Below are 25,373 nucleotides of genomic sequence, written 5' to 3'. Positions count from 1 at the left end.
TTTAGTGTAAAGTTAGTATATATTAAATGCATAGTTAGTGTAAAATTAGTGTATAATTAGTGTTAAGTTAGTATATATTGAATGCATGGTTAGTGTAAATTAGTATATTATATTAAATGCATAGTTAATGTAAAGTTAGTGTACTGTTAGTGTAAAGTTAATATATAGTTAGTGTAAATTTAATGTATAATTAATGCAAAGTTAGTTAGAAGTTAGTGCGAAGTTAATGCATAGTTGTTGTAGACTTAGTCTATAGTTAGTTTGAAGTTAATTTATATTCAAAATATAGTTAATGAAAAGTTTTTGCATCCTTTGTGTAAAGCCAATGGGTGGTGCACATAAGAATTTGAATGTTTCCTTAGCACCATAAGGCATGTAAACATTGTGACCTATCTGCTAATTTTCTTTTATAGATCAAGGACAAAACAAGTGGTTTTCTTTCACTCCAAGCTCACATGACATATCTGCACCTAGTCCATAACATTCAGATTCTACCCCAGAAAAGCTCAGTCAGTGTGCCGCCATTGATTTCCCAGCATTCCTTCCTGTCGGGATCTTTACCGTGTGATGTGCACCTACTCAATCTTCGGTCCTTACAGCAGAGTTATGATGGAGCAATCACACGGAGCGATGACTCAGCACTCCTATTACACAGACTAGGACTGGATTGTGGGATTTCAAGCCATGGATTACCTTGTACTGATACACAGGGAAAGGTAAGTGATTGTGGGATATGTAGTAGACAACAGACACGCGGGATACCGAAACTAGTGTTAGATATAGGGGATTGTGGGATATCTAACTTAGGGATGGACACCAAGGATTGTGGGATATCTAACTTAGAGAGGAACACCAAGGATTGTGGGATATCTAACTTAGGGATGGCTACCAAGGATTGTGGGATATCTAACTTAGGGAGGAACACCAAGGATTGTGGGATATCTAACTTAGGGATGGCTACCAAGGATTGTGGGATATCTAACTTAGGGAGGAACACCGAGGATTGTGGAATATCTAACTTAGGGAGGAATACCAAGGATTGTGGGATATCTAACTTAGGGAGGGACACCAAGGATTGTGGGGGATGTAGCACTGAGTTCTAGGTTAGGTATGTAAAATTGCGGAATGCTTAGCTTTGAGTTATATACAAGGGGATTGTGGGATATCTAACTAGTGACTGAACATCAAGAATTGTGGGAGATTTAGCAATGGGCTCTAGGTTAGATAAAAGGTTTTATCGGATGCTTAGTTTTGAGTTAGATATAGGGTAGTATGGGGTACTTAGTTTTGAGTTAGATATAGGGTATTATGGGATGCTTATTTTTGAGTTAGATATAGGGTATTATGGGATGCTTAGTTTTGAATTAGATATAGGGTATTATGGGATGCTTAGTTTTGAGTTAGATATAGGGTATTATGGGATGCTTAGTTTTGAGTTAGATATAGGGTATTATGGGATGCTTAGTTTTGAGTTAGATATAGGGTATTATGGGATGCTTAGTTTTGAGTTAGATATAGGGTATTATGGGATGCTTAGTTTTGAGTTAGATATAGGGTATTATGGGATGCTTAGTTTTGAGTTAGATATAGGGTATTATGGGATGCTTAGTTTTGAGTTAGATATAGGGTATTATGGGATGCTTAGTTTTGAGTTAGATATAGGGTATTATGGGATGCTTAGTTTTGAGTTAGATATAGAGTATTATGGGATGCTTATTTTTGAGTTAGATATATTGGGTATTATGAGATGCTTAGTTTTGGGCTATACTTACAATGTAGGATATTGTTGGACACATATTGTTGTTTCCTGGATCAGGATTCAAAAATTTAGGTTGAGCATCACTGAAGAGGCATTTGTCGAAATGCCCATCTGGTGCATCTAAATTGGTACAGTATAAGTTTTACATATAGGGCTCACGGTGGGTGTGACGGGTCGACAGGGAATGCTTACTCCTCCCAAGCACCGGATCCTACCTCTGGTGTGTCCAGGGGTCCGTTTTTGCCCAACCATCTATTTTGTATTGCTTATAGGAGTTATGAGATAGTACACTGTTCATTATCTTCACCTTTAGATACAGAGAATTATGGGATACCTAGTTTAGGGCTGGGGCAATCTCTACCCAGAGTTGTCATTCTTTGCTCTCGCATACACCTCTGTCAACGTCTCGAACGTTTTACATTATTCTCGTAAAATGGCATATATGCTCAAATAAAGTATGGTTTCGCTTCAGTTACAAAAATATACGTAAATAGATGAATACTGAGCAGATGTCAAGTCTTTTTGTGACACAAGAAACATTGATTTGGGTCGAAACGCGGATATTGGGTTGTTCTATTCCACCAAGGCTATACATAGGTACATGGAGAATGCATAGTAATGGGGAAAAACTACAAATAATTGCTTGTCCTACATTTTCCTGATATTTTATAAAGTAGTTCTTAGTTTTATTAGACGTAAAAAGGTGTATTTACATGTGGAATAACATTGCTTATTTTGAGACGTTGACAGTGGTATATATGAGTATAACGATACAGAATTATGGGATACCTAGTTTAGGGCAGGAGAAGATTGTGGAATAGCAGGCTCTAAACCTGTGATATACATTTGTTCACTTGTCCTCTATTAAACGTGTTCTATTAGTTTACATTCATAGAACAGTAAGAGAGAGTTGCGTCATTAGTGTAGTTCTTGTGATGTAAACATTCCAGTACATGCAATAGGAGTTATCTACCACCTTACACTACTGCCCAGGTACATGCTCTCTCAAACACTTTATCTAGGTCAGATTACGGGATCTGTTCAGTGACACGCTAGGGGTGAAGGAGATGCGGCGGACGTCCTTGACATTACTACACGACAAAGGCCCCACATCGCTAGATAGTGACCTTACCTTGAATCCCATGGAAATATACAGTTTCAAGGTCAAATGGTGAATGTTTATAATGGGAGTGATTTTGTAATTGTTTTATGTGATAAACGGCCATGTAGACTGAAGATACTGTGAAACTGGGTGTGATAAAAGGCTGTATAGACATGATATTCTGTGAAATGCATTGTGTTACGACTGTAGAGATTTCAAATGCTGTGAAATTGAGTATCCTAGTGAGATTTATAGACTTGAGATCATTTGATATTTAGTGTGATAAAATATGTACAACCATGAGATCCCGTGAAATTGAGTGTGATAAAAATTGTATAGACTTGTGATCCTGTGAAATTGAGTGTGATAAGAGTTGTACAAATTTGTTTTCCAGTGAGATTGAGTGTGGAGTAAACTGTACACATGTACATATTTTTTATGCTGTGAAATTGAGTATGATAAAAGATGTATATTCTTGGGATCTTGTGAAAGTGAGTTTCAACTTTTTATTGGACAGAAAGCTGCGCTATCTGAGTAGGACTGTGTCAGAGAGTGTTTAGATGTGATCTTCATTATCCGACTATGTCATGTAAATGAGCTTACATCAGGCCAGGATTTCTCGAAAAGAACTGAAGTCGAAACTTGGACTAAAGTCTGAGAGTTTACTCAAATATTGACTGCTTAAATAAAAGAAAACTGAAACTTAAGTTTGAGATTTTTTTATGAAATCCAAGCTAGATTTTGGACTCAATTTAACGCGGGAAACAAATAGTGTAAGAATGAGAACGAGATAGAAAGTAGGCTCATTCAATATTTTATATTTGCTGAAACCAAGTCTTTAGGAATGTTTGCAACACCACATTTGGATATATGTAGTTTTCATATGTAAATATGGTGCACATGTATCTGTTTGAATTTTTTTTTAGGTTTTCGTGAGTTTTGTAGTACATTGCAAAATTCTAAGTTGAAGTTATTTCAGAGACAGTCTCAACAAATGACCAAAAAACTAAAGGAGATATTTACTCTTCAAAGGTTTTAATTTGTGAATGGGATTTCATGTGAAGTCTGTGTTGATGATTGAAATGGATTCTGGTGTGTCCAGGGGTCTGTGTTTGCCCAACTATCTATTTTGTATTGCTTGTAGGAGTTTTGAGATTGATCACTGTTCGTTATCTTCACCTTGCATTAAGATTCCTCGATGAAGGAGATATGTTTTAAATATTGTCAACCTTTCTATCCCCGGTGACAAGAGACGGAGTTTCAATTACAAGTGGTATTGAGATCCCGCTAACTAAAACATTATTTCATTTTTGTTCATCTCAAATTTAAGAAATAGTTGCTACTGACTTATTTCCTCGTAAAATAGGAAATGTGCTTAGATTTGGTGCCTAGAGGTTAAGGCTAAACATTGATGTTTATCATAATAACCCGTCTATTATGAGAAAGTAATCTGTGTAATAACTGGCTCCACACTTACTATCTTTAATCGCAAGTTAATGGAATTACTGCATTTGACCTGCCTCCGTGTGGAGTAGAAAGAGTGTTTAGATGATGTTGCCTCAAGTTTTAGTACAAGAGTTTACAGAGAAACATATTGTTTTACTGATGTTTTATTGATAATTCGCTTACTATAATATACTACATACTGCAATTTAACAATTAACACAATACAATGATATAATTCTACTACACTGGAGGTTGAAGAGAAACACATTGTTTTTTGCGCAACACAAATATATATATATATATATATTATGATTGCCAACTTATCAAGAGAATGATTTCTGAAACATTTTATAAATACTCTACATATCAGTAACTTGGTGTCTTATAAACCAGAATGGTGCAATCATCTAGTGATCAGATGCTAGTTTTCTCTCAAACCTACCAAAGGCATCAGGGCAGTGTGACTGATATTGCCAGGTGATCTATATTTTATGATGATGTTTTGCTGACCCTAATGTTGTTTTTATGGAATTATATTAATTCAATTCAGGATTGGTATTTCAATTCTGTGATTTTTTTTTAAATAGACAGGTGCGTGTTTCATGGATTGTCTGTTTCCCTATCCACCCTTCAGTTTTTGAAATCCCGACCTCCTGCGCTGTTCCCTGCAAGAAGCGTGTCTATGCATACAAAATTGTAATAGCATCATTAGCGGATGTGGAAATATCTTGTATGTCACAAACATGTTACCACACCCATCAAGTATTTATGTGTATTGTATGGATGCATGGATGTTGACTTATAAAAAACTCAGGAATGATATTCAAATCACTGCAGAATATCGAATGTGAAAGAATACTGTCGTTGTGTATGTGTTGTTTTTTGTATTTAAATGACATGTATTATTTTATTTTATTGGTGATATGAATGTGGATCAGTGATGTATAATGCTATATATATTGTGATACACGTAAAAGAATGTCCCATTATGTCTGAAGTATGAAAATTGATTCATTACGTATCATGTATGGATGGCCATAATGCGTGAAACACGTATGTGTATAGTTTTTATTGGATACATGTACGAATGTATGATAATTTATGACTGTCCGATTATCTTGGATACTTAACCTCATTAGTATATGACGTTTAGATGTTATCTTGATGTCATGTTCATATGACCTTTCGTGGTTATTGTGACGACATACGTGATGCTTAGAGGTTATTATAAAGACGTCCATGTGATGTTTAACGGTTATTGTGACGTCGTATTCACGTGATAAACGTTGTGTAGGATCGTCCTATTTAACATCTGCTGATAACAGTCGCCCTTGTTTTATGTCGGGTGTAACCAGTGATAACATAACAAATACATTCCATACTCTCATCGCTGTTTGCTAATAAATCTTCTATCATGTTACTGTGTATTGTGTATTGATTTCCTGATGAAAACCGTGATACTTATTCCGTTTAGAGAAAGTGGAATTTCGGGTCAAGATCCAGTAATAGACGATGTTGCTTTCCGGAGATTTCATCTACGCCACCGAAAATTTGGACCAACTGTTTCAATCGTTAGAATTGATATACACCGTAGTTAAGAATCAGGTGACATAGGATCGAGATAGCTAGATCGAAACTTTGATTATGATAGAGCTGATCCAGAGGTTCGATGAAGGATAACCATAGACAAAGACGTTGCTTTGACAGATCTGGTAACAAGTGAACTTACACTGACTTATTCTTGTGTTATTTCTGTATTTTATTTACTACATCAGATATAAATTCTGGTAACATCTGTATATCCATTCCCTTATGTATCGTTGATACCCCCTACGTCTGTTTCAGCAGTGTTTATCTTGCAAAAAAAATGTCTGCAGTTGTACAAACTTCATTGCTGTCACTGATGAAATGGAATGAACGTTACATTTTACTGTAACATTTCCTTTAGTGAATCAAGCCGATTAATGAGGACGTCTGTAAACTAGTAGTGTGGTCAATTGTAGATAGTGTAAAGTTCACATGTTTATAAGCAACGCTTTATAACACACATCACGCATATCAAGTACTGTATGCAAGGGAAAGTAACATTGAAATTTTCCAACCCTCACAAAAAGTCATTGCCACCATGACTTCCCCCAAGTCAGATATGATTTTCGCGGGTTTACAAATGAGAATCATCTCGCGTTTGCACTTTGTCCAAAACATCAGGTTGTTTTTTCGTGTATCCTTCATAATCAACTTCCTTTAGAATGCCAATTTCTCATCATGATCAATGTTTAGCTAACGAATTCAATTCCTAGCTCAGAGATAATTACAACTGATCTTTGACATTAACAAACCAATTAAGACCCAGGTTTTGACATTTTCAGGGAGTAACCAGGTGGTGGGAATCGTGTTTTCTTTCTTTGAAAATGTGGCTTTAAAATAATACAATGATTCAGTCGTTGACAGGCCTTTATTAAATATACCATGCTAAATATTTGACATTTTTTAAAATTAGATTTTGATTGAATATAATGAGTATAAAAACAAAATGATATTAAATACAATAAAAATAAGTAAACATGAGCTAATTATAAAACCAATACTATAATAGAAAAATCAATAAGGATAGTGATTATAACTACAATAGGAAATATTAAAACATGCAACAATCATAATAGAAACAATATAATAGTAAAAATCAATAATAATCATAATAATACGAATACTAAATGGAAAATAAAAATGCAACAATATTAATAATAGCGTATATATTAATAACAATAATAATAATAATAATAATAAATGCAATAAAAATACTCAAACATGCAATAATCTTAATAGAAACAACATAGTATAACAATCAATGATACTAATGATTATAATAAAAATAACAGCAATGGGAAAAAACAACATGCAATGATGATAATAATAACCTTGGTAATAAGGGTAGTGATAATATTAGTAATGATAAAGATAGCAGTGATAATACTACATCCATATAACAACAATGATAATAGAAGTACAATGTAGTAGAAGTAGTTGTAAAAGTAGTAATAATAATAAAACTAGTAGTAGTAGTAGAAGTAGTTGTAATAGTAGTAATACTAATACTAATAGTAGTAGTAGTAGTAGTATTGATAGTAGTAGTAGTTGTAACTGTAGTAGTAGTAATAATAATAGTAGTCGTACTTGCAGTAGTAGTAGTAGTAATCATGATACTTTCAAGAAGAAAAGTGAAATATCATCTGTGATCCATATTGCTCAACTGAACTATTTTTATGTGAAACATTAATTCTCGATATTGATCTAAGTCATGTAACCCCCACTATAATCCCAGTTGAAATGATTTGGGTGCTATTGAATTTGCCGTGCAATAGGATGTTTGCATATTTATTTATTTATTTTGGAAAAGTAGCCTTCTGGTTATTAAAAATACATGTTTTAGCGAACTTTCCTATAAACTTACATTTAAAACTTCAAACCATTCTTTTGAATACAGAAACCTGGCGATAAAAAACTTTGAATCTACATACTACATGGTTATATATCTAATCAGAAACTTGTGTATTAAATAGCATTTCTTTAACGAGGAGTAATACATCTTCACAGTGGCTGACATCCTTTTTAAACATGAATATGAAACTATATATATCAGAAGCACATACATAAATGTACATACAGCAGAAAAAACACAAAGTTGCATAGATTATTACATGTAAATAATAAAAACAAGGGAGGACAACATACAGTGAGTATACAGACAGGTCTTTTTTAAACAAACTACATGTAAAATGTATTGTTAGATCAATGGGAGATATTTGCTTAGGTTGTCATCTTAAGAATTCCAACACAAAAACCCAAAGCCAAACGTTCACAAAAGCAATAGCTTTGTTAGTATATTGAGCATATTTCTTTTACAGAATGATAGTATAATAACAAAGTCATCTCCCATCTTCAATGAATGTTTCCTTTCTTCTTTTTTTTTTTTTTTTGCTAGTTATGGAGACAATACGATGTTCATCCATACCAACGACAGAAGTCTGCATAAATACATATAGCTCAACACAAATACGCATAAAATGAAATCAATATATCCAGTGAAAAATATGTGCAAATTGTATAACAGCATAAACATATGTCGACAGATTGTACAATTATGTCTTAATACAAGTATTTACAGTAAACAAATCAAACGTTTATATCGTGTCAGAAAAGGTACATCAATGATTTGTAAAAATCAAATGCATTTTTTTTTTCAACGAAAACTTCTGGTTTTCAATAAATTTCCAAATCAAAACCCTACATTCGGTGTGTGAATAAGTACGTTTTTCTAATTAGAAAAAATACCCACTCATAAAAGTGTGCTGTTGACTACCCAAGACACAAGAAGTACAAAATCAAACAAACATGTGATAATGATATAGAATTTCCATCAAGCATACTGAATTGTTCAATATATGTCTGCCATTTATGTAGCCTTTACAAAACACTTATTTTCATTTTTGTATACCAAGACTTAGCTGGTTCTTTCTACACTACGTCTTGGCTGGTTCTCTGTATACAAAGTCTAAGCTGGTTCTCTGCATACCATGTCTTTTGCTGGATATCTTCATAAAATTCGCTAGATGGTTCTCTTTATACCCGGCCATTAGGATGTCATCTCTAAAATGAATCATTAGTATATATCTAAGTTTCAAGTTTTGTGTGGTTTTCTATATGCCGAATAACTCGGTAAATAGTCAAGAAATCATATTTTAAATCTTACACATAGAACTCAATGCAGAGAGGAAGAATAAACTATTTATCACAAGTCAAAAGCGAATGGCATTTACCTGTGATCACTCAGAAATGGTGTCAGAATCATCGCTATGGTTGACGTCGACGTCGATCTTAATTGTGTCATAATGACTTTCATGTGATTTGTCCGATGCTGTCTCTTCCACTGTCTCATATTCTAAGAGCAGTTGTTCAAAATTTTGCAGTTCTGCAAAACAAACATTGAGTCCTGTATCAGCAGACATGACTGTTGTTTCTTCCCTGTGCTTTTCCTCCGGTGCATTCATGACGATCTCTGTAGACGTCCTCAATCGTTCGTATTCTTTGCTTGAGGAATACCCGATGTCTAATATAGATTCTTCCATATATTCAACTTCTGACAAAATATCTTGGAAGTTATTCAGATCTGCCAAACAAATATTGAAACCAGCATCTTCACCTTGAATGGAATATTCATTGGCGGTCTCAATGTTGGGAATGTTAACCATGGTGTCGGTGACATTTTGCAATGTTTCGTATGTTTCAATGTCGGTTTTCTCGTCTTGCAGTGTGTGTGTTCCAGAATCTAATTCAATTGGCTCTAGGTAGTCTGATGAATCAGATACCTTTTCTGTGTTTTCAATGTCAAAATTTATCTCTGCAATGCATAGTCCGGTAGAGAACGCGATTGACATGTTATCTTCCTTGTTGTCTCTGTCCGCCATTGGCTGTGTATTGTTTGGTGATACATTGAGTGCTTCGATGTTTTGAACATCAAAGTTCACCTCAGCAATACAAAGTCCAGCGATGTCAATGATTTGTTTTTCGTTTGAACCGTTTTCTTTGCCATATTGCTCTGATTCTGAGTCTCCCTCGTTATCTTCAACATCAAAATTTACTTCTGCAAGGCAAAACTCAGTTGTTAAACTGGTTTGCTTTTCGCTTGAATTATCTCCCGTGTTTTTGTGTGGCATTGGTTTTAAGTAGTCTGATGAATTCGACTCGCCGCCGCTGTTTCCTACATCAAAATTCACCTCTGCAATGCAAACTCCTTTTGTAGGTGCCACATTGTTTTCTTCTGCTTTGCTTTTTATATTCGAACTAGAAAACAACTCGTTAGGTGCATCGTTGGTGGTTTTAGTTGTTCCGGCATCCGATAATGTTTCATTCTTGAAACTGGGTTTCTCTTTCTCAGTATAGTTGGCATTGATGGCATCATCTACTTCTTGTATTTCTAATTCTAAAAAGCTAAATTCCGAAAGGGCGATGCATTCTTTTGCCTCTTCTCGTTTATAATTTGGCAATGTTTTTGGTATTTTGAATGGGCTGATACCGGGTAAAACATCAGTGATAGGTTCTCTCTTCACATCGGATAGCAATTGCGATATGAACTCCGCATCTTCGGCTTCTTCTTGTCTTTGCTTAATCCGCTCCAGTTCTATCCAATTACCATTAATGCCGTCATCATCATAATCGTTAAGTCCGGATTTTCTTCCACGGCGCATTCTTCTTCGGGATAGACGCCGTTCTGTGGATTGGGAGTGATCATTATGGATCAGTGCTCTTGTTTTGCCGCTTAGCGAGTAAACATCAGGCGGGTTATTGAGAAGAGAATACTGCGAATGTTTCTCTGAAGTAGTTCTGTCAAGGAAGGGTTTCTCTGCGAAAATTCCTTGCAGACTATCATATGCTCTTGCTGTACCATGCGCTCCATCTACTTCTGGTAAGCTGTTTGGGGGATGATTGGCAGCTTGGTCCAAGCAATATCTACAAAAACAGCCTTCTTTGGGAGTTTCGTATGGAACAACATATTGGTATTCTGTTTCTGCTAATGTTGCAGATCTTCGAAGAGGAGGTTCATATGGATCGTTCACAATCGGGGTCAATTCATAGTGATCCTCTGCAATAGATTGGTATCTGGTTGACCTTTGTCGAAGCCTTCGTCGAACCATACGCTGTAACTCTCGATGCAACAACATGCAAGTTATATTTAACAGTTCACGCTGGATCCGTGCTTCTATCTGTTTGATCTCGACATCTAGCCTTTTCGTCATCCTGCGTTAAACAATGTTGTCATTCATTCATTACTATTTTGTATTTACTATTTTATTAAATACAATATCCATTTAATCATCAGATGAAATAATCTTACCGGTTTATTCTGACGGCGATAACGATGACAATTGCCAACATAAGATATATTCCAACCACAACTGAAAAATAGATATACCGTTACATGTGCATCCTTATCTGACTAATGAAAAGGTGAAGATAATAAACAGTGATGAATCCCGTAACTCTCAAAAGGAATACAAAGTTGTGTAAACACGAATCCCTGAACACAAAAGCGGTGAATGCATGTGGCTGGGAGGAACATGCATCCCCTGTTGACCACCTAAACGCGTCATGAGCCATATATGCAAGGTGAAGATAATGAACAGTGATCAATCTCATAACTCCTATAAGCCTTAATTTTGAAATTAATTTCTAAATCTTATCCTAGGAATTAAATATACATCCGTATTTTCAAGTTATTAACTAAGTATTTAGCTGCTGGGCTGTAGATACCCTTTAGGACCAACAGTTCACAATTTTTATTAAATATAATATCCATTTAATCATCAGATGAAATAAACCCTTGGGGATCAACAGTCCACCAGCAGAGGCCTCGACCTAGGAGTCGTAATGTAAAACATACAATATTTGGAATAGAGGTATGGATGTAAATGGACATATCAATAGCTAAAACTTCGCCCCTATATCTATTTTGAGACTTTGATCAAGGGGTCATAATGTAAAACATACGGTACCGATGTTGATTCACCAGATGTGCATTTCGACAAATGATGTTTCTTCAGTGATGCTCAAGCCAACCTTTTTGGAAATTCGAAGTAACAAGCTAAAAGGAAAACTAGAGTGCCGAAACCTGGAGCCAAAATCGTCCAAAGATAAAGCTATGTATAAGCGAGATAATCCTTAAATTAGAAATTAATTTCTAATTTTTAACCCAGTAATTAAATATGCATCCGTATTTCCAAGCTAGTAACGAAGTACTTAGCTACTGCGCTGTAGAGACCCTTGGGGATCAACAGTCCACCAGCAGAGGCCTCGACCCAGGGGTCGTAATGTAAAACATACAATACTTCGAATAGAGGTATGGATGGAAATGGACATATTGATAGCTAAAACTTCGCCGCTATATCTAACTTTTAAATTGAAGGCCACAAGAATAGCCTTATCCTGCTCTTAGAGAAACTGTTGAATAATTTCTTTCTTGTGATAATTCGAAGATATTTCAGGTAACAAAGAGCCCTCATTAAATAACCAAAGAGTATGTATACATTGTCATTGGGGAAACTTAAACATATGTTCAATATATGTGTTCAATATTGAATTCAATGTACCTCTGAGTAGAACGAAAGCTGGGTTTAGCAAAGCAATGTTGACAAGATCTACATATTTTTTGTTCTATTTTCATTGCAAATAAAGCTGTTTTTGATGTCAAAAATTTAACCTTATCGTGAACAGTGATAATGTGAAATATTGAATAGTCATACATTTTGTTACTGTGAACGATTAAGATAGCCAACAGTGATCAATCACATGACTTCTATAAGCAATGCAAAGAGTAGTTGGATAAAGACGGACCATTAGGTATACCAGTGGTGGGATCAGGTTCCCAAGAGGAGTCAGCATCCCCTGTCTCCCGACCACATCCGCCGTGAGTCTTATGTCTTGATCAGGTAAACGGAGTTATCCATAGTAAAAATCAGTGTGCCATAAACGGCCTAACAATCGGCATTAAAGACGTGATGCAGCATTTCACCCAATGATAGGTTGTATTAGCAATAGTTGGGAACAGTTGTATGATTCAAAATTCAAAGTTCGGTGAATGTTACCCTGAAATTTGATTTATACTCTTTCCGCAGATGTTGAGACGGTACATTTCAAGTTATCCCTACATAGCAGTGAATATATCCATGAGGCGGGGAAAAAACCCATCGAAAATTGGCGGCAGTCTTGCTAGATCTAACAACCGGTTTCTAAAATATTTTTTTCGCAAAGTCTAGGAATCCAGCATAAGTACGATAACTCATATTTATTTTTTTTTTCAATTTTCTGGGATATTCAATGTATTTGAATATGGAGTATGTCTGTGTAAAATCCTATCTTGGATTTCAAGTAGCATTACTAATGTGGAATTTGATTGATTCATTGATTGAATAATGTTTAATGTCCCTCTCGACAATATCTCACTCATATTGTACTGTATTAGTTTTACATTACTACAGTTGTGTTTTCACCATCCACGTCTCATAGCTGTGTATCAATATCCCGTATCACCTGCATATGGTGTGCATGTCCTTTAATTGATCCGAAAATGAGAGCATGTTGTGCGTATGATCAGTTTCTAAATTGAGGTAAGCTACTAACAATGAAGTTAACTTGTTACTTGATGTTTCAATAGTTTTGTTTAAATTCAGCGTTTTCATAGTCGCACTATGGTTTAATTAGTAAACACAAGTACACACTGAAGGTTGTCAAATGATATTTGTTATATGTGAATTGTTCGGTAATCTCTGTGTACTGAATTCATTTCTACACATTCTGCCTTTAACCTGAACAAGATGTATAGTTTAAGGCGGGTTCAACCTGTGACAGGGTAATTCATCTCTCATTTAGACACCAGGCTTTATCTCCGGCGTGTACGTGTCTACCCTTCATTTATTTTCTTAAGTTGACCACTGTTCGTTATATTCATTGTTTCGTATTCAAACTGATTGTAAATATTGTAAGGTGAGCTCAGAGTCCCTGTAACAAAGTATCTATACAACTTTTAAAGATGTATTAAAATTGAAGATTGATTAGATTTAGTGATTTACTGAGTATTTCCTTGTTCCATTGAACGCCCAGGTCTTGATGTTCTGGGGTAATGCAATCTGAAATGTCAAGAAAAAATCAACTGTGAGCAGTAAACGCCTGTCTCTAGGCTAACTCAAGTTTCATGAAATTACATTCAACTGTGTCAACTGAAATTGTTCTTTTTTTTTAAAAGTTTACACCATATGACATTGATCTATATATAAAAGAAAAAATATGTATTTGTGACAGAATAACACATCAAGTAAAATATTGAAAGACGCATGTTTTACATTTACTGCAAAATGGTGTCATCAATGGGAACATTAGTGCACTGCAACATATGAATTGCTTTAACTGAAAAAATAAATTCGGGCTTTGAAATGTTTTAAAGACCATGATTATTTGGTAAAACTTACCATCTTTATTGCCGTCAAATATTGAGATGGAGCCTGCAAATAATTCAATAAAGTATATACAATATAACCCAATCGACCTTCCTTTTTATGCCACATTATGTCAGGTATAAAAATGACAGTTACAAAATAATAATGGTAGCGATTTCAAGCGGAAGTGCATTCAATTTATGTGAGAATTCACCCCCTCGAGCAAAAAAAAAATGGTTTGTTGACAATCAAGGTCTAATAATACGGATCAGGGGAGTCAAGAACCGAATCTTAAATGTACTTTCTACTGTCAATACATAGTGAAATACTTACCTGAAAGAAGCTAACACATGTTAAAATCAACGTGATATAAATACTGATGTCATAGTGGGAAGCCCCTGTACACATGGAAAGGGATACATTAACTACAGGAATACATTTATATTGGAAACATACAAGCTAAGGTACCTTACAATCATGCATGTCTTCATATTAATCTAGATCATTACACAAACGTAAATTTACATACACATCCATGGTGTATAGGTGCCCCTTTGAAGAAGCTGCTCGTGTTTACGAACTATTTTCTTCTTGTCCCGAATTCCACATGTACGTCCATTTTGCAGATTTCTTTTTCTTATTGCGTCATTTATAGTTGTTCTAATCCAGCTGAAATAGTAAGGGTTTTAATACAGACAATTTGATGCCAACGGTAAAAGTTGTTTGTGAAAGATACAGAGATGCAAGGTGAAGATAACGAACAGTGATCAATCTCATAACTCCTATAAGCAATACAAAATAGATAGTTGGGCAAACACGGACCCCTGGACACACCAGAGGTGGGATCAGGTGCCTAGGAGGAGTAAGCATCCCCTGTTGACCGGTCACACCCGCCGTGAGACCCATATCCTGATCAGGTAAACGGAGTTATCCTCAGTCAAATCAGTGTGCCAAGAACGGCTTAACAATCGGTATGAAACACGTCAGACAGCATTTGACCCAATGCGAGGTTGTATTGACGAACTAGATCGTTATAACGACCATAGAATTTGCGAAATGCTGACTTCAATCGAGACTGTTGAAATCCCTGTACCATCAACTTGTTTGTCAGTAGCTTACCTCGATTTAAAAACTGACTATACCCAGGACAAGCTCTTGCATATCGAATCAGTTGAGATATATAAACACCATAAGCAGGTGATAATGGAATATTGCTACATAAATGTGGGAAGTTGACGATGGAGAAGCTGAAATAATCTCGTTTGTCATACAGTTGAATTGTCAGTTTGCCGTTAATGTCTACTTTCAATAAAATATCTAAGTATGAAGCAGAAGTGGACGACTCTGTGGTGTCCTTTATTTCGAGCTCATAGGGATATATCAAATATCAGAAATTAATTCACAATTGATAATGAGTCCCCATAATAAGATGTTTTTCACGAATCACATTGTTTCTGTATCTACTTCTGTTTCCTATGAATTTGTTGTCGATGCTCATGTTAATTCAGTTTATAAATATTAATAGCCTACTTCAAATAGCTTCCGTAATATAGTTAACCACATCGTGCGTCTACCCTCATAACGTTTGTCTTACTTGCAGTAGGATCCACAACTTCTTTCGTTCTTCAGTTCAGATATATCCAATTCATCGATAGACGCACATGAGGAAGAATTCGCTGCAAACAAAACACAATCAGTGTATCTTATGCGTTTTCATCTGATGCAAATTTAATGCTCGGAATTTTCAAAAAAAAAATATTTTCATTTGAAAATTGATTGAAAGCAGTGTCTGTGCATTGTTAATGTCTTAAAGTATGTATTTCTGGTTCGTATTTACGTTTCCCTCTAAATGTATTTTGTTTAATGTCCTAATTGAGAGTTTTTGCACTATATCGAATCATCAACACATCCAAGTTGCTGTAAAATGCTGTAAAATTTGACCTATGTACGTCGTAACAGTGATTTTATTTCCATTGAACCTGTTTAAGGTCATATCTAAAAGAACAGAGATAGTCAGTAATAGTGTGACATGCTTATCAAAGAGCAACCATCACCTACATCAGATTGTTAGGTTTAGATCGACTCGACAATTTGACCTTGATTTCCTAATTGAAATACAAAAGCCCTCATCACAAGGCTAGTGTAAATTGTTTTATTGTTAATAACAATACAAGTATTGATTGTACGATTAGTTAATTGTAAGAACTGGTAGGATTTGAACAATCTAAAGACGATTGTTAATACTACCGCCGTTATGGTGTAGAAGCAAAATGACACCCTGATTACAATTTATCATATTTCTGAATGATACTACATAACATACCTGTCACATTTACCCCACAAGAAGGCACTATGCACCGATCCCAGACCACTTTTGTGTTCGTTGTCAAGCACCACGGTTCGTCAGAATCAAAATCTCTGCAATAATTATCACGAGCCCCGGGGTAGGATCCGTAGCTGTGTCTGTGTGGATACTGTTTGTCCCACGCCTGGCACTCAAACCCTCGCTCTGTCACGTTTTGTGTTCCAAGATAACTAACTTCAGGGATTTTACAATCTGAAATTTACAGCAAAACCGATTCTTAGGATTCTTTACAACATCCAAGAATATCGTTATATGAATATTTTCTAAGATATTGGTGTTTCTCTCTTCCTCCATATCACATATTTACCTGCTGTTTAATATCAATGTGCGATGTCAATGTGAACATACACATATTTACCTTTTGTTTAATATCAATGTGCGATGTCAATGTGAACATACACATATTTACCTGCTGTTTAATATCAATGTGCGATGTCAATGTGAACATATAATTGGTATCTGTGTGGTGCCTGTCTGATTTTATCGTTACTAATTGTTTATCAGTATGTAAACATTTACATATATAAGTATCGTAGCATATTAATATTATAAATATAAACTTTGCGTTTTTATCGTTTTAGTTTATATAAACATGTATGTTAAAGTATAGATGCAGCTATACATCAAATCCAGGTATATTATAAGTATATGTATATGCAAATATACATACAATTCATGTATGTTATTATGCGTATGTATTTTGTAAACTTCTCTTTTTATGACAAACATTTAGATGCAATGTCGCAGTTTGTATGCATGCAGGCCTGCTACATACTATTATATTTAATATATGTAAGCTTGTTGGATGTATGCGATTTGTGCTTTTGCATCTATTCTGTATTTTCATTAATTAATTAAATCTATATGTTTTGTAATTAAGTATACCACTTCTTATGGTTAATATTTTATCTGTCATACAATTTTAACATAAGTACTAACTCACCACTTATGACATTATGCATTTTCAGTTTTATACACATAATACATACTATCGAATAAGAATTATGGAGCCATGTCGTGCTATAAGCTGGATCTAGCTACAGAAACATGGTACAGGGTATGAGGTGTAGCACCTGATGACGACCTCAAAATTCTTGCCTAATGACGATCTCAAAATTGTTGTATGGCAAAATTTATAATTAATAACTAATAACTAGTAGCACTCTATTATCAAATTTTCTTTGGCGACCCTACCCTAATTCTTTTCTGTATATATTTTAGTTATTTCACATGTATATACATACCTACATTCCTATTACTATTACCTGTTACTAATATTACTAATTATGTAATAATTATGGTATATTGATTTCGGTGTATCTTGATTTATTTGGACGAAGGACGGAGACTCATGCGATTACTAATTATTACATTCTGTAATTTATTATAAATAAAAAATATTTTAATTATTTAATTTTAATTTACTATATTTTTTTAAATTTTGATTTATTGAATAAATTAAATAAAAATTATTATTAAATTTATTATATAAATAAAAAATATAATTAATTTTTTGCTTTTTATTTAGTTTTGTAAAATATAAGTTACTTCTTTATTTCATTATGATTTATGACATACGACCACATGTATGTGTCCGGCCATCAAAAGACAGTACCACAGTCATCAGACGTGTTGGTACACGATGGTCCTTATTTATTTATATTTATTTATTTTTAAAACCATGGGACAGCCCATACGTCCCATACGGAGCATATGTATGTTACTACAACACACTTCAACTTCACTATGTTGGTGCATTTGGGAGGTGTTGGAGGGTGAGGCTGGATCGCAATGAGATGGATATTATTATGGCAGATAATACAGTCACCAATCGGTTAACGATATATAGTTAACCAATCCTATGAATATCAAATAAACAAAGCATTACTTCCAAGGTGGTCCATCGAATAACGACAGTTTCTCTACACTCTTGACAGTACTTTTAAACGAGTTGAGTTACTGTAATTTATACATATAATTTACATCTTAAAATTATTATTAAATTAAATAATAAAATTTGTTTTCCAATCTAAATATCATTATGTTAAAGTACTTTACTATTAAATTTTAATTATTCATATGTCCTTATAATTCCATTGATAATTTATGCTTATTCAGTATTGAATGCATTCATTAACTTAACCTTCTGTTTTGCTTCTTATTGATTATATCGTAGTTAACCAATCCTACGAATATCAAACAAACAATGTGAACATACACATATTTACCTGTTGTTTAATATCAATGTGCGATGTCAATGTCAACATATAATTGGTATCTGTGTGGTGCCTGTCTGATTTTATTGTTACTAATTGTGTGATGTCATTGCACATACACCATTAATACATATACGTTATTCGTTTGGTTTAATTGTTATTCACTGTGTGAGGTCCTCGTTCTTTTACAATAATTTACATTGTGCCGTCACAGTGCCCGTAAATACACTTACTAGTTTGTGTCATTTTAAGTCTAACGTTATTTATTATGTAGATTAAGTGTGAATTTATAGCCATTTCTTTGGAAATTCAGGGACATTGATTTCTTTTCTCTTCGTTTGCTTACCTCCCTGTCTGTCTGTCTGTTTGTTTGTGTGCTTGTATGCGCACGTTTTAAACTTGATCGAATCTTTACTTTTTGTACTCAGAATTTATTCATGATTTATTCAATTGAAATTGATATGCCTTTTGATATCACTACACCACAAGTCAGTCATTGCATAAAACAGATACATAATCATGTCAGCTAACAAAATATATTTAAAAACGTTTAATGCGAGTAACGAAAATAAATAATGACCTTTACTCACTTGATATGCGACAACATTTCATGAAATCAAATTTGAGAGTTTAAAAGGACGTGTTAGAAATGATGCCTGTTCCTAAAAATTCCAAAAAATTTCCAAGGTCATGTCTTAGCATTTAAAATAGAACTAAAATAAGTTGAAATTTAGGATCAAATTTCTAAATCATTGTCCAAAATATTTAGTTCCAAGTAAATTAATTAACCTTTTTTTTCTTAATCACGGTTCTGTTTTGAAAAAAAAAATATCAATCAAATTAAAAAAAAAAGTATTTAAAATGCTATTTCAATTATTTCCAAATCTCAACTATTTGCATCATCAATTATAAACTGAAATACACGCATCTGGGCATATAAATAGGAATTACTTCGTATGAAACAAGAACTGTAGTATGATGCAGATTTAAAACGTTTTGATTAATCAATCCTTCTGCCAAAAATATAGTTCCTCTCCTACAATTTCAAAAATTAAATGAAGACAAAATGCTTTGACTTGATGAGGTACAGCTATAGATGCGTGGTATGTTTGCACCAGTGAGGCTTAGTTGTAGCATTATGCGGAGTTGTGCTCGGAGGTTCTGGAATTAATATCCTTAAGTAGGGGATTTTAACATTATGAGTTTGACCTTGGAAAGTGATATACTTTAAACAAAAAAGAAGACTTTGGTCGCATGGGTGGGGCATGCCTTTTCCCATAGGCATATTTCCCGTGACAATGCCTTTCATAACATATCTTTTTTTACCGTACGTCCTTATATTTTGACATGATGATGAAATATATTTACCAAAGCCATCACGTTGGGTTGCATAAGTGCTATGCATTTTATATATCATATATACAATCATTATAAGAGGACCCATCATTTAGTATATAAATTGTTTTACAGCCATTTTGGACATCTTTGTTTCACAAATACATATTTTACTCGCATGCAATGCTTGTCAATGGTGTGATTTAATAGGTACTGAATGCGTAATGCAGGCGTGAGTATACCGTTACTTAATTATTGGCTTTTATGATGTATTATTGATGTGTGTTATCAACATGGTTTTATCTTTATTTAATCCGTGGTGTGATATCTCATTACTCTGTGGTATCTCATTACTGTGATATCTCATTACTCTTTGATATCTTATTACTCTGTGATATTTTATTACTCTGTGCTATCTTATTACTCTGTGATATCTCATTACTCTGTGATATCTCATTACTCTGTGATATCTCATTACTCTGTGGTATCTCATTACTCTGTGATATCTCATTAATCCAGTTTGGGTCTATTGCTATTGTTTGTGAAATTCATCAAATGTACGCCTTTAATATAAGGTGAAGATAACGAACAGTGATATGATTATACGTCAGTTACCTTAACTTTAGTGTCCGTGTGTTTCATATATTGACTGATTCAATGTAACCTTAACTTTAGTGTCCGTGTGCTTCACATTTTGACTGATTCAATGTAACCTTAACTTTAGTGTCCGTGTGCTTCACATATTGACTGATTCCATGCAACCTTAACTTTAGTGTCCGTGTGCTTCACATTTTGACTGATTCAATGTAACCTTAACTTTAGTGTCCGTGTGCTTCACATTTTAACTAGACGGATAGCCTTGTCTTTACTGTTTGTATTTCATATAGAGACTTCAAGTGATGCCGGGTAACCTTGGCTTTACTGCCGTGTTTCACACTGTTTGCCTGCTGGTGATGACGTATCACATTGACTGCACTGTTTTTTCCTCACATCGAATTTGTATTATAACGTGTTAACTTAACATTTTTGTAGGGCGTTTCTGGTATGTACAAGGGTCCGTGTTTACCATATACTTATATTTGTATTTTGTTTTAGAGTTATGACACCCAACACAGTTCGTTATCTTCGCCTGTTCATGCTGTCAGTAGCTGATATTGCGGTGTTGACGGGAAACCTCACTTATGCTGTGGTATAACATGTTGAAGTACTTACCGACAAGATAAGTAATTGGGAGACTACTATTGTCGTCCAAATACGGGGGTGCGTTCTTTGGTGCATTTTCTAAACAAAAAGAAAAAAGAAAACAAATTAAGAAAATATTATAATCGTGTTCTGTGTTTGATTGATTAAGATTCATTTAACAAACGAGTAAACCTTTCAAAGTCATGACATTTTGTATAAATTACATTATATAGTGAATCTAATGATGTACTAACCGCTCTGTCTTGTATGTGATGTGTTGCTGCCTATTTGGCATGTCGAAACAAAGTAAAAAGCATCATTGATGAAAACAAGTATATTTTATATTGATTAAAACATTGTGAAGAGAAATTAAGGTTGTGGAATAAAATGTTAGATTAAAAAAAACTGATAACTATGTCTCACAGTTGTACTGTTCAATTCCGATATGCTGGAGCTCTCTCTGTAGTCGTCTGACAACAAAACTCTTGTCATATTCTGTGATTGTTTCATCAGTGACCTCCATCAATTTTGACAACTTGCAGTTTGCAAACACGGACATTGACCTAGGTTTCAAAACATTTTCAAATAACATGAATATGTCGTAGCTTTTTTCATATTTCCAGAAATATATGGCATCACATTCAACACTTATAGTTACTATATACGTACAATATTCCCGAGAGGTATTTTAAGCAATATGTCTGTTAGTCCACGGGGGTCCCTACAGTCCAATACCTAAGTCTCCGTTAATAGCTTGAAATTACGGATGCATATTTAATTGCTGGGATAAAATTTAGAAATTAATTCCAAAATTAAAGATTATCTCCCTCATCCATAGCTCTGATCCTAGAATGAATCTGGCACCAGTCTTTGGTACTCTGAAGAGACATTATTTGTCGAAATGCCCATCTGGTGAATTAAAATAGGTACCGTATCAGTTTTACATATACAATATTTTCATGTGGTCAATCCATATTTCAAACTCAGTAATGTACATCTACGGACAACGGTGTGGAACGTCCATGTGTTACTTTCTTTTAAAAATATATGTGTGGATTGTAACGAATAAGATAAGCTACATTTCGTTGATATCATTCAACGAAGCACATATTACTTCATGTGTGTTGTTTTAAATGCTGCCCCCTGTTGTTTACGTCCTATGTATTCATGTCTCACCTATATAAAGATACGTCACTCGGCGTAGTTTAAGTGTCATCAATTTATAAACAACAGAACATTCACACTTAGAATAGTAGCATTGGAAGTTTACCGATCTTGATCAGTGAAAGTTTACCGATGTTGATACAGTGGAAGTTTACCGATGTTGATACAGTGAAAGTTTACCGATGTTGATATAGTGAAAGTTTACCGATGTTGCTACAGTGAAAGTTTACTAATGTTGATACAGTGGAAGTTTACCGATGTTGATACAGTGAAAGTTTACCGATGTTGATACAGTGAAAGTTTACCGATGTTGATACAGTGAAAGTTTACCGATGTTGATACAGTGAAAGTTTACCGATGTTGCTACAGTGAAAGTTTACCGATGTTGCTACAGTGAAAGTTTACCGATGTTGCTTCAGTGAAAGTTTACCGATGTTGATACAGTGAAAGTTTACCGATGTTGATACAGTGAAAGTTTACCGATGTTGCTACAGTGAAAGTTTACCGATGTTGATACAGTATGAGTTGTTAGAAGTCACATCATGTCCAATACTCTCAATTCTAAATCTCAGTGCATGCAAACAATTTTCGTAAAAATATCGCGAAAGTCAATATTTAAATGTTAGCCACTAAAACAATGTGTGTTTTAGTAATTTAACACAGTAAACGCATATGTTGGACCGTATGCTATGTCTGTCTAAAGAAAAATACTTGTTGAATTATATATGTTTCATCAGAAATGTTATACCTGCAGAACTGTTCCTTTGTTTCAGACAAGAATATGTTTTTCAGATATTTCAGACAATATTGTCCCTTTTGTATTCTTCTCGTCAATAATTCACGCTGATTGTTCTCAAGAAGGTAGCCTAAAATAAATAAAACATTTAATGAGCTGCAAGGTAAATCACTTTCAACCATTAAATAGGAAAGTAAAAACTCACATTTCTCAAACATTTCTTTGGAGTCGTCTGTGTGCAATGTCAGAGCTCTGGTCATGGTTCTGTAGTCTGGGCATTGTATGTTCTTGAGCTGTATTGTCTTCACAAGGCTTTGCGCTAGTCTGTTAGGAAGTAGTATATGTTTCACTTTGATTCACGTATTACAGTGACATTATCAGACCAAAATACTTAGAATATATAATTCTATATACACGTAAGCAACTATCCACGGCACCCCTACCATGATATCGAAGACATATCATGATTTACGTCATCGATATTACATCCATGCTAATGTATTACCATACATGACGTAAGGGTCACAGTATATACGGCAAATTAAAAGGTATATTATGGATGTCTACTACTGCTAGTCACGAGACCAAACCACCTGTGTGTCCCTAATTCCCTGTGCGCATTTTTGTTGATTTTATATTCTTTATGGGATTGATGATATTGATCGTTATTCGTTTTATTTACCCTTTAATCCAACAATTCGTTATATTTTATTTTTCACTGATCACTGCTCGGTATCATACATTTTCCATACATAACTTTCTTACCCACAGTGAAGCAGCGATGATGGCAACAATGAGCTTAAATCTCTGTACATACACTGTAGCCTTTTGTGCAAGGGCAAGAATTGGTACCTCTTTTGTAGGAACTCATCATTTACACAGAGATTGTCACCTACAAGGATATATGGTATTTTCATGTTAGATAATTGTATTACAAGTGTGCTGTCACTGCTCTGTGTATTTACTGTCATAACGATGGTGATACTATTGGACACGTTCGACGCATCATTGCTGTGACAATATGTATTGTAATGAAATAATGGTTGATTGATTGCTTTTCACATCCCGTTTAGACGTGTTCACTGATTTGGAGACCCTGACCATCTGTAGATGAAGCACCACAAATCAAGACCTGTGATTAGCACTCGCAGTAATAACTCGGGTATTTATATAATGTGCCAAAACCTACCACGACACCGGACACCGTATGCGAAAGAACCGTGACTCCCATATCTAATTATTGATAAATTGTCGAAGGAGGAAACACTCTATATGTCATTGTCTTAGGTTTGACCATGAATGGTTATGGGCAGTGCTCGAAGGCACGACCTGTTTGTTACGAAACGAATTATCTACAACTGAACTATCGAGACCGATCTGAAATAATAGCAATGCTGATGATGATAATACTAATTGTAATACAAATTATAATATAGGATACATTATTTAAAGAGCAACGGCTATTTTGAACGTCAATTACTTCCATTCTAACTGACGTTTAAAAACGAATTCATTGTCGTTACATTCCTACGTTTCCATCTTTAATCCAATTGACATGTTGTAATTGATTTAATGAAACTTACTGCAAATAGGAACACCACACGAGGTCCAATCCGACTGCTTCCTGGGAACACATACAGGCTCGTCTGTGTAAAGGTTTATGCAATAGTTTTTCTCTGTTTTTACCATTTCACCATACTCTGCCTCATCTGATGTTTCCCTTTCCCATTCCTTGCACACATTTCCGTCGTTTGTCTCGTTCCGGTTTCCTTTGTAAATCTTCCCAGGAATTCGACAATCTGTACATTGCATACGATAGTACTTCATTTCACACTTCTATTATCAGTTATTCATAATTAAATTCAACATTAGTGATCAATTTCAACATATCTTGCAAAAGAAGATACATTTTTTATCCGATTACAAAATTGCAATTTCTTCTTTTTTTAATTGAAAGAATCTCAGAACTCCTACACAAAATACAAAATTTAGTGATAGGCAAAGACGAACCTCTGTGCATATCGGAATTGGGATCCCATGTCTATAAGGAGTAAGGAATTACTGTAGATAATTTATTAATTT

The 25,373-nt window shown here is 34.5% G+C and overlaps 2 protein-coding genes across 2 annotated transcripts; one reads left to right on the top strand and one right to left on the bottom strand.

Moving 5' to 3' along the window:
* The first annotated feature begins 419 nt into the window (after positions 1 to 419).
* On the top strand, positions 420 to 3,566 carry LOC130049267 (alpha-mannosidase 2-like). The gene is made up of 2 exons (XM_056146694.1): positions 420 to 716; positions 2,782 to 3,566. Exons 1-2 carry the CDS (start codon positions 456 to 458, stop codon positions 2,932 to 2,934), a joined length of 414 nt encoding a protein of 137 aa, XP_056002669.1. The 5' UTR covers positions 420 to 455; the 3' UTR covers positions 2,935 to 3,566.
* A 3,820-nt stretch (positions 3,567 to 7,386) lies between these two features.
* LOC125667405 (uncharacterized) lies at positions 7,387 to 11,491 on the bottom strand. Its single transcript, XM_048900911.2, has 3 exons — positions 11,200 to 11,491; positions 9,125 to 11,102; positions 7,387 to 8,954 (listed from the first exon to the last, which is right to left on the bottom strand). The coding sequence occupies exons 1-2, from the start codon at positions 11,238 to 11,240 to the stop codon at positions 9,131 to 9,133; spliced, it is 2,013 nt and encodes a 670-aa protein (XP_048756868.2). The 5' UTR covers positions 11,241 to 11,491; the 3' UTR covers positions 7,387 to 8,954; positions 9,125 to 9,130.
* Between the last annotated feature and the right edge of the window lie 13,882 nt (positions 11,492 to 25,373).

The sequence above is a fragment of the Ostrea edulis genome, chromosome 8 (genome assembly GCF_947568905.1).
Source record: "Ostrea edulis chromosome 8, xbOstEdul1.1, whole genome shotgun sequence".
NCBI classification, from domain to species: Eukaryota; Metazoa; Mollusca; class Bivalvia; order Ostreida; family Ostreidae; genus Ostrea; species Ostrea edulis.
The sequence above is the reverse complement of the archived record's forward strand: the minus strand, read 5'-3'. Positions and strand labels throughout refer to the sequence as shown.

Coding starts and splice junctions, on each gene's coding strand:
- LOC130049267 (XM_056146694.1), top strand. CDS start 456: ATGACATATCTGCACCTAGTCCATAACATTCAGATTCTACCCCAGAAA. Junction 717..2,781: donor GTACTGATACACAGGGAAAG/GTAAGTGATTGT, acceptor CACTTTATCTAG/GTCAGATTACGGGATCTGTT.
- LOC125667405 (XM_048900911.2), bottom strand. CDS start 11,240: ATGTTGGCAATTGTCATCGTTATCGCCGTCAGAATAAACCG. Junction 11,103..11,199: donor ATCGCCGTCAGAATAAACCG/GTAAGATTATTT, acceptor TGTTTAACGCAG/GATGACGAAAAGGCTAGATG.